Here is a 13,572-nt window from a genome sequence, read left to right on the forward strand (position 1 = left end):
CAAGAACCTCCCATAAACGATTAAGATGCTGGACAAAGAAGTGATCGTCATTGTCGGAGCGGGTTGTATTGGACTCTGCACCGCATACAATTTGTCCAAGACTCTCAGCTTGCAAGGCGCTGAATATGATATCATTGTCGTTGATGCCTCTGATAGACCATTCCCCGCTGCCTCATCAGCTTGCACAGGCTGTTTTCACTACTATTTCCCTGGCCCATTGAGCAAGCCGCTAGAGCCTCTCGGAAAATACTCGTTCGATCTTTGGGCGAAGGAAGCAGAGCACATCGATTTCAGACTCACAACAGGATACCGGTCAAATTCTTCCTATGGTATTCTTGAAGGTGACGGGAAGGGTCTTGATAAGCTTCCAAACTGGGTCAAGCCAGACGCCTCTTGGAACGTCGATACAAAAGTCTTGGGCGACAGCACAGCAACAGTGTATGTACTGCAAAACTCCCCAAGCTCCGAGGTGGCGTCTTTCAAGCTGACAGGACTTACTCTGACTTCAAGGAACCCCAATGGCTTATGCGAATGGCTGGTACAGCAATGCCTTGCTAGGGGAGTCGGAATAAGGACAAATTCAGAGGTTATTGATGTCAAGCTCTCTGCTTTGAATGAGCTACGTGCTGTGACCTTGAAAATAAAGGGGCAAGGAAAAACCACCATTTCATGCAAACAGCTACTCTTGGCCTGCGGGCCCTGGACTCCGACTCTGTATGAACAGTTGTTCCCTTCAGCTCCTGTCCATCTCCAATGGACTACAAATGCCGGAGACTGGATCACATGTAATAATCCTTGCCTCACAACGCTTTACTCCACGGCATTCGTGTCATTCGAGCCACTGATCGGAGAAAAGTTCGAATTCGCGGGCCGGAATGATGGGACCATTTGGGCGTGTGGAAGAAGAAACCTCGATGCGAGTCTCCCATTACCTGGTCAAAACGGCTCGCCTGATGTGTGTTTCATTCAAGAAATGCGTAAACGTGCTCGCCAATGGCTCAATTGGCATTGCGCCTGCGCTGAGCGGCATGAAGATGATGTTCAGATCCTCAATCAAGGAAGGGCTTTTAGGCCAATGTCCAAATCCGGACTCCCAGTCATTTCGCCGGTTCTGTCTTCAGATATCAGTCCAAACACAGCTTCCCATCGTACCGGAATATTTGTCTGTTGGGGGCACGGCTCATGGGGCCTGACACTGGGGATGGGCAGTGGCCGACTCATGAGTCAGCTTATGTGTGGGGAAACCCCCGATTTGGACCTGTCTGCCTTTTCTTTGGAACAGAACACCATTCTGCAGGACGAGCCTTGGATGTAGCTTTCATTGAGCCAGTCTTGTATGAAGGAACGAAGTTCATTTGATATCGGCTATACATCTCGACTACAATCAACAAGCTGATCATTGGTTAAATCACCACAGTGACCTTGATAACGTCTCGTTGCTTATCACCTGATCACTTGTCCCAATAGAACATCGCAGCAGAGTAGTCCTCATCCGTGTCTGCAACTGAGCCGTGGGTACCGTCTATGTTCTCTCTCAGGTTCCATGCCTGCTCATAGTATCTCTTTGCTTCCTCCCCTCTGCCTTCCATATCAAATGCTTTGGCAAGCATGCGCGTAGCTCTGGCATTTGCTTTGACGGTGTAGTAGGGCGACTCCTGCTTTAGGTAAATTTTTGTGGCCTTGTGGAGATAGATTCTTTTCCGTGGTTAGGTCAAGTCCATCTAGAGGAGGATGCGACTTACCTCGCTGTTTTTGCATCTTTCTTGTGAAGCAACAAGATCTCACCAACTTTGTAAACACATCTTCCTACCAACGCGTGTTCATCTCCAAACATTTCAATGTAGATTTCTAAGCCATTGAGGTGTGCTGCTATCGCTTCCTCGACAAGCCCTCGCGCGAGTAGCGTGTTTCCCAGCGCGTACATGGCAGGTGGGGTTCTCGGATTTGCGTCCAATGTTGCTCGCAGGATCTTCTCTGCCGTCTCCAGATCTCCACGACGATACAAAAGGAATCCCAAGTTGAGCTGAATAATGGTGATTGCATCCGACTGATCTGGAGGGACGTCTCCGCAAAGCCTTTTAGCCTCTAACTGATAATCCAAGGCCTCGTCGAACATGTTGAGCTGACTGAGTGAGTTTCCTAAGCCAGTCAGTATTCTTGGCATCCGTTGGTCGTCGTGGCCAATGTAGCCCTTTTGGATAGCGAGCAAAGCATAATGACGGGCTTGGCGATTGCTTTCAGCGCCGCTAGTGGCTTGTCCAGACTCGTTGAACATGCGACCCTCCATGCGGTAACAATCTGATAGGAAAAGTTCATCGGGTGTGCTGGCTTTACTGATGACCTTACGAGCTAAGGCAAAGGTGTCTGATGCGATGCTATGATGGAATCGTTCGAATTTATAGCTTGGGTCCATGTCAGACAAGGCTTCCTGACATTGAAATCGTGCTTTGCCTGATACTCACCATGCGCCCTCGAAGATAAGTCTCCCGAGCTTGTTTTCCAATCCGGCAAAGGCCTCTGGGAACTCCCAAAAGCGTTGAGCCAACATGCTGATGTGTGATAAGCATGCTTCGGAGTCTTTGAACAGGTCAGGAGACCAATGCTGAGTGATGTTGGGAAACTCGGGTTGATGATTTGACAGTAAAAACAGAGACTCCTCAAAGGCTTTGCGCCGCCGAGATGGGTCGCTACAAAGTCGTTTGAATGTCTGATCCTGCAGAAATCTATGAATAGAAATCGTTTGCAGTTCAGTGTTAGTCTTGATCAGAGACTGAGATCGCAATCCTTTGAAGGCAGCCCAGAGCTCCACGGGGTTGGCGAGGTAGCTCAAATCGATACTCACACCTTCTTCCACCTTCTTCGGGACGCAGCCTCTTTCAAAAAGCTCAACCGGGACACTGTCAGGGTCAAAGTATACCAATATTTCCAGGATCTGCTGGGACTGCGGGCTTAGTGACTGGAAGGAGAGGTTCCATACTGTGAAAAGTGTTGCATGGTAATCTTTGACGGGCAAAGATGCTATGGCATTGTGATGGTGTTCGTTTTGGAAGATATCAAGGAATCTTCCCAATGGGCAGCCTCCACTGCGTATAAACGCTGCTGCTTGAGCAAGGGCAAGTGGATATCCGTGAAATGCAGTACTAATTTGTTCCAGCATTGGTTTCTCGGTAGTGCCGACTTGGAGTATGGAGGCTAAGAAATCACTACCTTCGGCGATGCTAAACTCGAGAACTGTCTCTCCCTCACCTATAACTTCGCGAGTTCCGACAGAGTCTCTGCTGGTCACCAATATTGTGCCCTTGTTGTCTCTGGGGAGCCAGTCGCTGATCAACGAGATATCGTCAGCATTGTCAAAGCATAACAAGTACGGCTCATCTGTTGACCTTTGTTAGCCCATAGTCCCACATCCAGAATTGCATCGGTTCCCTACTCGATGTCGATAAGCGCTGCATGACGAAGGCTCTGATTTGACTAGCGCTTTGTGTGCCCTTTCGCAGCCCGAGGAGCTCAGCTGTTTCTTCAAAGCTTTGATTGATCTTATCGATGTTATCAGCCAATAACCAAATGACTACTCTGTACTTATCGAGGTGGCGATATGTGAACTCCAAGGCTATTTGGGTCTTTCCGGATCCACCTAGTCCTGAAAGGGCGAAGCGATTCTGCTTCCGAGATACATGTTGTGTGCTGGATGGCAGTAACTTTCCGCCCATCTGATCAAGGATTTTCTGTCTGCCAAAGAATCCGTCATTGCGTAGATGTGGAATGATCCGAATTGGAGGAAGTTCTGTATATCTCGGAGTTGGCGAGCCGTCAATTAGGGAGTAGATCGTCTCGAGCTGACTCTTGACCGATTGCATGTGAGCAGTATCCACCTCAGCTCGCACTCGTGATGTGTATCGTCGCAGCAATGCTTGATGAGCTTGCAACTTTTGCTCCAGAGTAGGAGCAAATATCGTCCGTAAGAGATTGCCTTCGTCACGCGTCAGCTTATCCCGTCAATGTTTCCAAAAAGAAAAAAGCACACATACTCATCGGATGATGTCGAAAATAGCGCACAACAGAAGTAGAGAATGCAATGACCTCAACATAAGTGTCTTTAATGGCATTGCTGACTTCAGCAAAGGGCTTTTCTGGGAAAAGGCGATGCCAGGTCGTAAATAGTGCCAGCTGAGGACTGAGGTCTGACAAAACAGTGACGATGTGATGTAGGTCCTGCTGCGACTTTCCTGCAACCTAGGTACGTTAGCTACATTGAGAGTTCGCTGGATAATGACTCGACTGACAATAAGAACAAGCTGTATGCAGCCCCAAACAACACCAGCACCTGTTGGATCTGCGTTGGTTAGTGTGCTGATGGCACCAGCGAAAGATCTGATATGGGAGACAATGGGGTCAATCCACGCCAGAAATCGTTGGGTCAGCCGTTTCGAGTACTTCTTATGGTATGGCCGAATGGCCTCGACGATCTGCGTGCTCGTAAAAGCTTTCCGGTTCTCTTCATTCGATAGCCATTCTGCATCCTTTGGTGGGAGCTTGACCAAGGCCTCTTGCAACGCTCTTGCCCATAAGTCGTCCGTGTCAGGCTGGGATGTACGCGTTTCAATCAGACTGAGCGTGGACCAGCGCGCGACACGATGATGAACCAGCAGACCAGGCTCATTCGACTGCGACATGTTCTTGGTACGAGCAAAGGATGCAAGAGCAATCTACTCCGACTGAGCATTTCAACACGCAGTAGTCGTTGATTGCCTCCGGTTCTAACGTCGATTCATTCCACTCATCTTTCTATTGCTTCAATTGGCTGTACGGAAGTGGGCCATTCACAGAGACCGCGAAGTTTGTTTCGTCGGCATAGGCAATAAGCCGTTGGCGGATAGGTCGCTGCCCGTCTTTACATCCAGCCAGCGTATCGTTTCCCAAATCGATACATTGATCATCGAAATTACTTGGATGGCCTGTTGACAGTCAAGAGGCAGCTAAGCTGAAGACGAAACTCATGATGGCCAATATCTTCAACACCTTCACCATGGAGCGACTTGAGAGTTGGTCACAATCTAATGAAATTCACATAGAGAACTCGAAGCACCAGCATACTTGTGACTCAACTTATTGAGCATTAGCCAAGATACAGGCGCTGAGGAATTTCGTGTTCAATGACGGCAAATGTTACACAAGTGTAAGACCTGGTTATTGGTCAAAGGCGGGGGCCTCTCTCCGAGCAAAGTCTAGCCCAGATCTCTGATCATCGCATTGACGGTGGTGTAAGCTCCTCTTGCCAGCATTCAGAATGACGTGCCGCACTTCAGAAAGACTTATCGATTCTAGGTTCAAACATTCTGGCTTCGTTACGTGGCAGCAATTCTCGTCGTAGTTCCTATCCTTGAAGAGCGAAGAGGGCGTGAAAAGCTCAAAGAGGGCAATTCCAAGTACGTACGTATTTCTTCATCCCCGAAGGTATTTTCCAAGTTTTATACACAGAATCCTCGCCAGGAATAGTGAGGAAACCGCCAGGGGTGCGGCCGATGATAACATGCGGAACGCTCTACTAGCATTTCTGCACCATCAATGCTCGATCCATCCAGGGTACGATCTGCAAGCCCGGCTAAAATCGTTGGGCTGTACATTTGGAACGGTTTCAGTACTTATGTTCTTCGAAGTATACAAACTTGTGTAAGAAAAATGAAGAAAATGACTTCCCCAGCCAAAATCACGGGCTTGCGGATCATACCCCAAAGTCAGTGAGTTTCAATTGGTATTCTTTGCCTGTGATCAGATTACGGACGCCAAGTTCCCCGTGTGCTGTGTTTTTTGAGTGGATGTTGGCTGCCGCCCCGGCACAACAGCTGCACCCCGTTGATAAGAGGCAATCAGCTTATGGTCACCACCCCTTTCGAACACAACTTCTTTCAATTTAGAGCAGTACATTGTAATGAACATTGAGCATTGTGACAACAAAGTCTGAGCCTTCACAGGAGAAGTAGTCCCCCACAAGCCAGATGCCCGTGAAGTCTTTTGGTCGATTTGGATGATTGCCAGTCCGCTCGTGGTAACTTCCGTAGTAATGTAACTCTGGGTTTTCTGAACTTGAATATAGACTTCAAAGAGACTATGTACAATTCCAAAGAAGAAGAAAGAACAGGAAGCGTTTTGACTCAGACTATCTTGCACTATGCAATATCACATCTTCAATGGTTGTATTTCAGTGGGTTGGCTTGACATGTCTCGTTGAGGCGTCATAAGCTTTAGGCATCAATCTGTGGTAAGGTTCGGGTCTTAAAAGAGGCTTCAGCCCCAGGCCACAAAGGTAAAGGACACCAATAAACACATACGGGCAATATACTCATCACCCTCACAATCGCCTAAGATCTTGCTTTTGGCTGAAAAGCTAGATGGTCTGATGACTGACTCCAAAGGTGTATAAATAAGTGGCTGCTGCTCGTCCGCAAGGATGATCAGGTCAGATAGGCATCAATCAATCAATGATTTTCCTTTTCGCTGTAGCTCAGAGTAGATTTTCCACAATTCAATCGCATAACTACCTTGCCTCACCATGCAAAGTGGATAAGCCCTAAAAATCCCCATTCTGTTCATGTTCTCTGTATGAGACTCTTGTAAAGCGTGCATGCGTCTAATGAAGACGTTGCACCTCCTATATTGCATAGGGTATACACCTTGTCATCGCCTGCACCCCACTATCAACAGCCGATGATCAGGATGAAGTTAAAACTGCCAAACCTCTTCAAATCAATTTCGAGCGGGGTAGTTACTCAATTCACTATGTCGAGCAGCACGAGCAGTCCCGTGATTATCAGAATTTTATAACGGAGCGTATTGACTGGCTTGCCCTCTCACCGAGAAGAGGGGTATACGTGACATGTGTAACACTTGTACCCTGAAAATTGGAAGGCCTCAAGACCGATGCGTCATGTCACGGGGAATATTGTTGGGTGTCTATGGTTATAACAGTCACACGAATCAATGCCATCCGTTGGGGAACGTATCACCGGTGGCGTAATTCCAACGGCAGATCAGTTTCCAGATTCTAGTTGGTAAGCAAAATGAGGCTCACTGATGTTACCACCAGTCTTCGCTGTTCCTCCAGTTTTGAAAGACGGGAAGGCTTTTAAGATTATATAAGAGGATTTCCCTTCCAATGCATTCAATTTCTTGCCATCCTCTCATAATATTTTATAGATGCAAAATTCAGTATTAATTACTTCACATAGCTGTGAGTTATACTTATCTTCACGAGTGCGACCAGGAGCTCATCACATCTGCTCAGACTTTTTACGAAACCGAACAATGGGCTTCGCAAACAAACCTCAGTTCCTCGAAAAGAAGGAACAGCCGTGGAAGGTTTTTGTTGACATTGGAGAGAAGACTCCTCTGACTGAAAGCCTCTACAATGGCTGCGCAGAGGTATCAGCGATGGAAAGAGGATGGGCTCGGGAGGATGAGCCAGATGCTCATGGTGAGGAAGAGGTTCTTGGCAAGGGAATTGCAACCAGTGGAACGGGAGCTCACGCTGGAAGATTCATTGCGACTAGTGGAACCGGGGCGCACTCGGGAAGAGGCGCTGCATACTAGATACTTGAGTGGCCCTTAAATTGACGAGATACGAGTAATTGGACATTGAGTAAAGGTTCTATGTTCAAACTTCCGCCAATAAAAAGCGATTAAACCATGTTTTAGTGATTCAGAAGAAAGGGCAAATAAACATGAATGGTATGCTCCATTGAAGCAGCACATTCATCATCTGATTGCCATCTCTATGACCCGAGTTTATTATGGAGCACGTACAAAAACGACCCTTATTCATCGTGGACCTTTGAACCTGAGAGCATTAGTAAACTGGTGGCTATGTTGTGCAAACAGGAGCGCAGGGTATTTAGACCCCTCATGCCCAGATTCTGACTTACACCATTACACTCCTCCGATCAACAATGGCCACAACGAGCACACTATGGTATCTCAAAAACCTCCCTCTCTATAGGGACGTTAAGCCTTATGTCGTGAACATTCCTTTGTCTCATATCCCGAGTGGTCAACGGACAAATCAAGAGTGTTATCCGCAGTCAAATATCAAATTTAATAACATTCGTCTATCGAAGAGCACATTCAACCTGGATGCACATGGCTTCGAGGTCTCTACTCAGATCCCACTATTTCTCAACTATGAGGAGTTTAATGAGGCCGACAAGGTTAGAGATATCTATTGCCGGGGTATCAAAGAGGTGATCCGGCACAGAGTTGGAGCAGAGTCTGCCCACGTGTTGCATCAAATGGTAACTGCTCCGCCTGCAAATGCTGCAGTAATTAACACCCCCGCAGGTACGCCGTCGTCACTCAAGCTTTCCCGCAAAGCCAAGAGGTAGTGAACTAGCGGAAACAGACCAGCCTGTCCAAGGCGTCCACTGTGGTACGAAATACATTCTCAGCATGGCCTCCCTTTGACAAAGGTATAGACTACACTCCCCTCGAAGCTTTGAAGAGCTTACAAAAGGTCCTTGGTAAAGAGAAGGCCGCGGAAGTCTGGGCAGAAAGACGGGTCCAGATCATACAGTAAGCCACTTCGCAACACTAGATCAGATCTTTTTCAATTCTTTTCGTTTACTTTGAGTTTGTTCACACCAACTATCTGTTATCGGGTCTCCTACCACCGTTCTATAACCTACATCTCTTGAATCATCTTGATATGTCTCGCTCTCGGTATTGATGTCTAAGTTGTGGGTTAGAAGTGTTATTTGCAGTTGAGATTTGTGGCTGTGAGCTTATTCCAGCAGAGAGAACCTAGATATGTCTCACTCGACTTTGCACTGCATCAATCAAGTTTTCCTCTTAGCATCGGCCGTCAAACCCCCTTACATTACTGGGCTAATCTTTACCAGGGCGTGGAGACCTCTTCGTGGACCAGTCATTGACTGGCCACTAGCAGTGTGCGATGCTAACTCCGTAGACAACAAGACTGAACTCATTGCCACGGATAACGTTTGGTCCTACGCTGTATTTGAAACATACAATGTTCTGTTCAGTCCAAGACACGCCTGGTACTATATCGCCAACCAGAATGAGAACGAAACTTTATTGTTCAAAGGTTTTGATAATGCGGAAAATGTTTCCACTTGTGGGTTATTCTGAAAAGGCAGGGACAAGATCATATTTACTAATCATATATTCAGTTTGCCCCCATGCCGCTTTTCAGCAAGATCAAGTCAATCATGCGACTTCCATGAGAGAAAGTGTTGAGTGCGCTATCCTTTTGATACATCCCAAGCCATGAATATTTGTACGAAAGATGTCGGCGATACAGGCAAATGCTTCAAATAAGAAATCGCGAAAATTAGGAACAAAATTGCCTTTTCCCTTTCATTCACCTGAGTGAATATGAGGCTTCTCCTCGCCAGCTCCCACAGCTGTAGGCAGATCAAAAGAGATTGGCTACCAAGGTTAACTATTCCAAGTACCTAAGAGGATATTTATATCCTCTAAGGGCTATATTTATATAATATTTATTTGCGCTTTGCCTAAAGCCAAGGCCTTCCACCAACATGCATCGCCGTAGTAAGAAAAATGCCGATCCGCTCTCAAAACAAGGCACACAGAAACTGGAGAGAACTAATAAATCTACCAGGCCCATACCTATTTGCTCTCCTCAACAACCTTCTTCAGGTCTCGATTCATCCTTACATATACTTCCTGTAGTTCGTTCAGCTTCCCTGCCGCAGCAGCTATTGGTGCCAGGATGCCAGAAAAGCGCTCTCCTTGCGTAAATCGTGTTGATCGTCCATCCTCGACAGCTTCTAGGCAACACCAGTGCTCCGTGTCAAAGATGATGGGTGTTAAGATACTGCCGTTCCACCGAAGTTCCTTTTCAGGCTGTAATACCGATACGACATCGGTGTACGATTGGGTTTTGTCGATGGTGATGGTCTGTTTGCTCCCAACGGCGAGTTCGTTATGCGGAGCTTGTACTTGGATTGATGTGACAAAGGTGTTCCATTTTGGCCAAGAGTCCAAATCCATTAATACGCGCCATACTTGTGATGGAGGTGCTGAAATTGTGATCGATTCCTGGATTTCACGCATTTCGAATGTGATGTATTTGAGCAGTGATGACAATTGGGAATTGTATTCTGGTTTGAGATGGGATTTACTATGCATTGAGAGTCTGCTATTAGCATTATATATAATAATTAATTCATATCCCGTTCTTAAGAAGCTATTACTTTGTGACGCGGGTCGGCGCGTATGAATGACCGACGCGGGCCGTCTCAGCTATGACGTCAACGACTTTGGAGGGTTATTTGTCCGCTCACACGGTCGAGATTCCTCTCATTTCCCCGTGAATACGACAATTAGTACCCCGATGTAACAATAACATGACTCACTTTAACTCTTACATGAAGCAAGCAATTAGCTAGTAACAGAATATGTCATTTAAACGAAAACACTTTCACAATTGCTAGATCAAGACGCTAAGCGTCCGAGTCAACGGCTGATTGTGCCCACCATCGTATTTACTACTGAAGCGACCACCTGAAATCGTCACTAAAGACGACTGTGGCATTAGTCCTTTCCGACATGTCAATATCAAAGGGCTGTGAATAAAATCTATCGATCATGGTTCCAGTGGACACATTGGACTGAAACCAGACGGTCACCTTGTTACCGGGCTGGATTTCCTGACTGGCGCCTCTCGGGAGTTGTGAGGATCCAACGTAGATGGGAGACCTCTCGAAACCCATCGTTCTGTAGAGGATAGGGGCAGCGCTATCAGCCTGGTTGTTGAAGCGGAAACCTCCTTGAGGTCCACCACCACCGACACTGCCTGTAAAATCTGGGTTCAAGGTGTAGGTCTGACCAGGACTGATGGACTCGGGTTCAGTCGACGCCTCAACTTGGGCTTGAGAGCTGGTTAGCAGTTGACCTTTGAGTTGTCATTTCGAGTGTCTGCATACCCCCTTGCATGAAGTTGGATTGAGTGGCAGCAATGGCATAATCATCACTCCACCGGGTTTCGATGTTGGGTGCAAGGCCTTGATTGCAGTCATTAGTGCAGGTTCAGATGCAGGAGCATGTAACATTACTTGAGCTTGATGCAATGACATTGGGTTGCTCGTTTTCAACTGAGAAAGCCAAGCAGAGCCTGCTGCGTTGCTGTGCAAGCATTTGTAGGGCCCTTTGCCCTGGAACCTCGACTAGCAGAGAATAGTTTGTCATTTTGGCAAAGATTTGTAGTACTTTCTATGAGGAAGTAAAATGAAAGGCTGTTTGTTGTTTTCTATGACCAAAAGAAATGAACACGGGGAATACAAACGCCTTTTATACCTAAAAGGCAGAGAGCTTTAGAGAAGCCAAGAAGTCTGGACTGTCAATAGGAGCTCAGCTGTCCACGTTTATGCAGTCTACTGTAGTTCACAACACTTCCTGAGAAACACACATAGGCGGGCGTTTGACTATAAGCAGCTTGTGATGGCTATCGAACTTCACCAGCCTATGACTGCAGTCTTTCTGCGCATAGTGAGAGACATGGCGTACATTGTTCAATAGTCTGCTCAGCCTTTTACGTTAGTGTTTGGCCCAGACCAACTTCGGGCAGATAGTACAGCCAGCCACGATGAACCCCGCCCGCCAATTGCGGCTAGACATTTGCAGTTGTCCTGGTAAAGCGAACATCGTTAAGGACTACTTAAAGATAGTCCGTTCTTATGTGCTGTTTTTTGTACTCCTTAACATGCCCCAAGCTGTGACCCTATCCAATCGTCCCGCACACATGTCATCTATTGCCTCAGCGCAATGCAAATTACACTTTTTGATCCTGGAAAAAACTACACAAAGCTGTGACTTATTTCTTTGAACATCGAAATGTTCAAAGTGTTGCTTTGTAATTTTGGCTGAGTTTTCTCCGTTGTCGGCCTGCTTGGCCTCAAGGTGCGAACAAAGCCAGCCACAATGGGTGCTTTACCTGCCACAGCATCTCGTTCCGCGAAAGCGGAATACATTGTGATCCATTTACGAAGCTCTGACTGGTGGCTGTCTTTTCCCCTTTTGGCAATTAACTCCACTATGGACGTTCGCCTATCTTAGTGGGAGTTGGCAATCTCGGTGAATGAGATTAAGATCCCGCGGGATCTCGGGATCTTGTCATCATTCTCACTATTTGACTTCAACTGCTGCTTTTAAAGAGTCGGTAGCATCTAAAATTCACTAAGAAGTGACCAGTTTCTTAGTGTTAGTTTCTGAGTGATGGGAAATTATGAAGTAAGATCGATTAGAATGACTTTAAAGCTTGTGACCTCGTCAAAACCCGCACTACCGGGTAGCTTAGTCAAGTATTTAGGTGAAGCAACTGGCCACTCTTGATACTTACCTCAGAACAGAAGACATCTAGCAGCACTAGATATTCCAAGTATCATTTGTAAAATGCCACTAGCTATTTCACCATAAGATATAAGAATATTATGCTTACATATCACCTTGCAATGCCATAATCCGGTTTATCCGATTTATCCGCCATCAGCTGAATACTCTGCCCTTCTTACATCGGCCAACCAGAATACGCGTCCTCGCGCGAACTAAGTAGTTTACAGCGGAATCATGAATTTTTGACAGCCACTATTTAAGCCGCATAGCAGCCATTCGCCCATGCCTCCGAGGTTCGGCAAGCAATAGCGCTGCCCGACTTTCGAGTCACTAAGCAGAATTTCCAAGGCCTGTCAACAGCGCCCTTCACATGATTTTCACAAACATCGTTCTTGTGACTCTCTCCCCCCATTCAAACATGAGATGTATCGTGTTTCATGGTAATCAAAGGCAAACATGTCGACCGATGAATGGCTGGATCGGGTGAGGCTTATCGAACAGGCTGTCGCCAAGTGCCGCGGAGATGTTGCGCATGCTCAATCGGCGCAGAATGAGGAGGAAATGCGGCTGATTATCACCACGATGTGTCACGATATCATCGGGATTATCGGACGACCTCAAGTCGAGAGATCATTACAAGCATGGTCTGAAGTATATCCAGAATATGAGGGATCCAAGTTGATAGAGAAGACGAGCATCTACCGCCATTTGGTCAGTGCTCAGGCCCCACATGCAGAGTATCATGCTAATGAGGTTTATAGCAACAAAAGAATACGCCTTGGGTTCCTACATCTCAGCATGATTATACAAAAACTGAAAACCAAGCTGCATCGTTGAGACCGACACCTGGAACTTCGTCCTCACCTCCATCGGTTCAAGAAATGGAGGTTCAGAACCGGGCGGAGAGACTTCGGGATGCCCTCTGCCTACCACCTATCCGTCGGGCATCTGCAGATAACATCAATCTATCTCATCCGAGATACATATCTCACTTACCACCAAGCCACCAAAGAACACCACAAGATGGTTATTATTCCCCCTTCACGACTTCTCCGACAACCCGAAGCAACCGTTCAGAGTCGCCAAGGGTTCTGCCCCCAATCATATCATTCGGCGACGACATAGCCGAGTCGCCTGTCTTTCATACTCCCCAGAGTAGCCGACGAGCAAGCCAAGTATCATACCCAGCCTCAGATAAGAGTCTAGACC

The 13,572-nt window shown here is 46.9% G+C and overlaps 4 protein-coding genes across 4 annotated transcripts; 2 read left to right on the top strand and 2 right to left on the bottom strand.

Annotated features, from left to right (window-relative positions):
- Positions 1–25: 25 nt before the first annotated feature.
- Positions 26–558, top strand: J7337_011087 (uncharacterized protein; the record flags this gene model as incomplete). Its single annotated transcript, XM_044828638.1, has 2 exons — positions 26–438; positions 492–558. 2 exons carry the CDS (start codon positions 26–28, stop codon positions 556–558), a joined length of 480 nt encoding a protein of 159 aa, XP_044677192.1.
- An 893-nt stretch (positions 559–1,451) lies between these two features.
- Positions 1,452–4,673, bottom strand: J7337_011088 (uncharacterized protein; the record flags this gene model as incomplete). The annotated part of the gene is given in 6 exon segments (XM_044828639.1): positions 1,452–1,695; positions 1,743–2,402; positions 2,463–3,375; positions 3,431–3,986; positions 4,057–4,233; positions 4,251–4,673. 6 exon segments carry the CDS (start codon positions 4,671–4,673, stop codon positions 1,452–1,454), a joined length of 2,973 nt encoding a protein of 990 aa, XP_044677193.1.
- Positions 4,674–7,943: 3,270 nt separating this feature from the next.
- J7337_011089 (uncharacterized protein) lies at positions 7,944–8,375 on the top strand (the record flags this gene model as incomplete). Its single annotated transcript, XM_044828640.1, has 2 exons — positions 7,944–8,223; positions 8,332–8,375. The coding sequence occupies 2 exons, from the start codon at positions 7,944–7,946 to the stop codon at positions 8,373–8,375; spliced, it is 324 nt and encodes a 107-aa protein (XP_044677194.1).
- A 2,145-nt stretch (positions 8,376–10,520) lies between these two features.
- Positions 10,521–11,084, bottom strand: J7337_011090 (uncharacterized protein; the record flags this gene model as incomplete). Its single annotated transcript, XM_044828641.1, has 2 exons — positions 10,521–10,903; positions 11,012–11,084. 2 exons carry the CDS (start codon positions 11,082–11,084, stop codon positions 10,521–10,523), a joined length of 456 nt encoding a protein of 151 aa, XP_044677195.1.
- Between the last annotated feature and the right edge of the window lie 2,488 nt (positions 11,085–13,572).

The sequence above is a fragment of the Fusarium musae genome, chromosome 8 (assembly GCF_019915245.1).
Source record: "Fusarium musae strain F31 chromosome 8, whole genome shotgun sequence".
Classification (NCBI taxonomy): Eukaryota; Fungi; Ascomycota; class Sordariomycetes; order Hypocreales; family Nectriaceae; genus Fusarium; species Fusarium musae.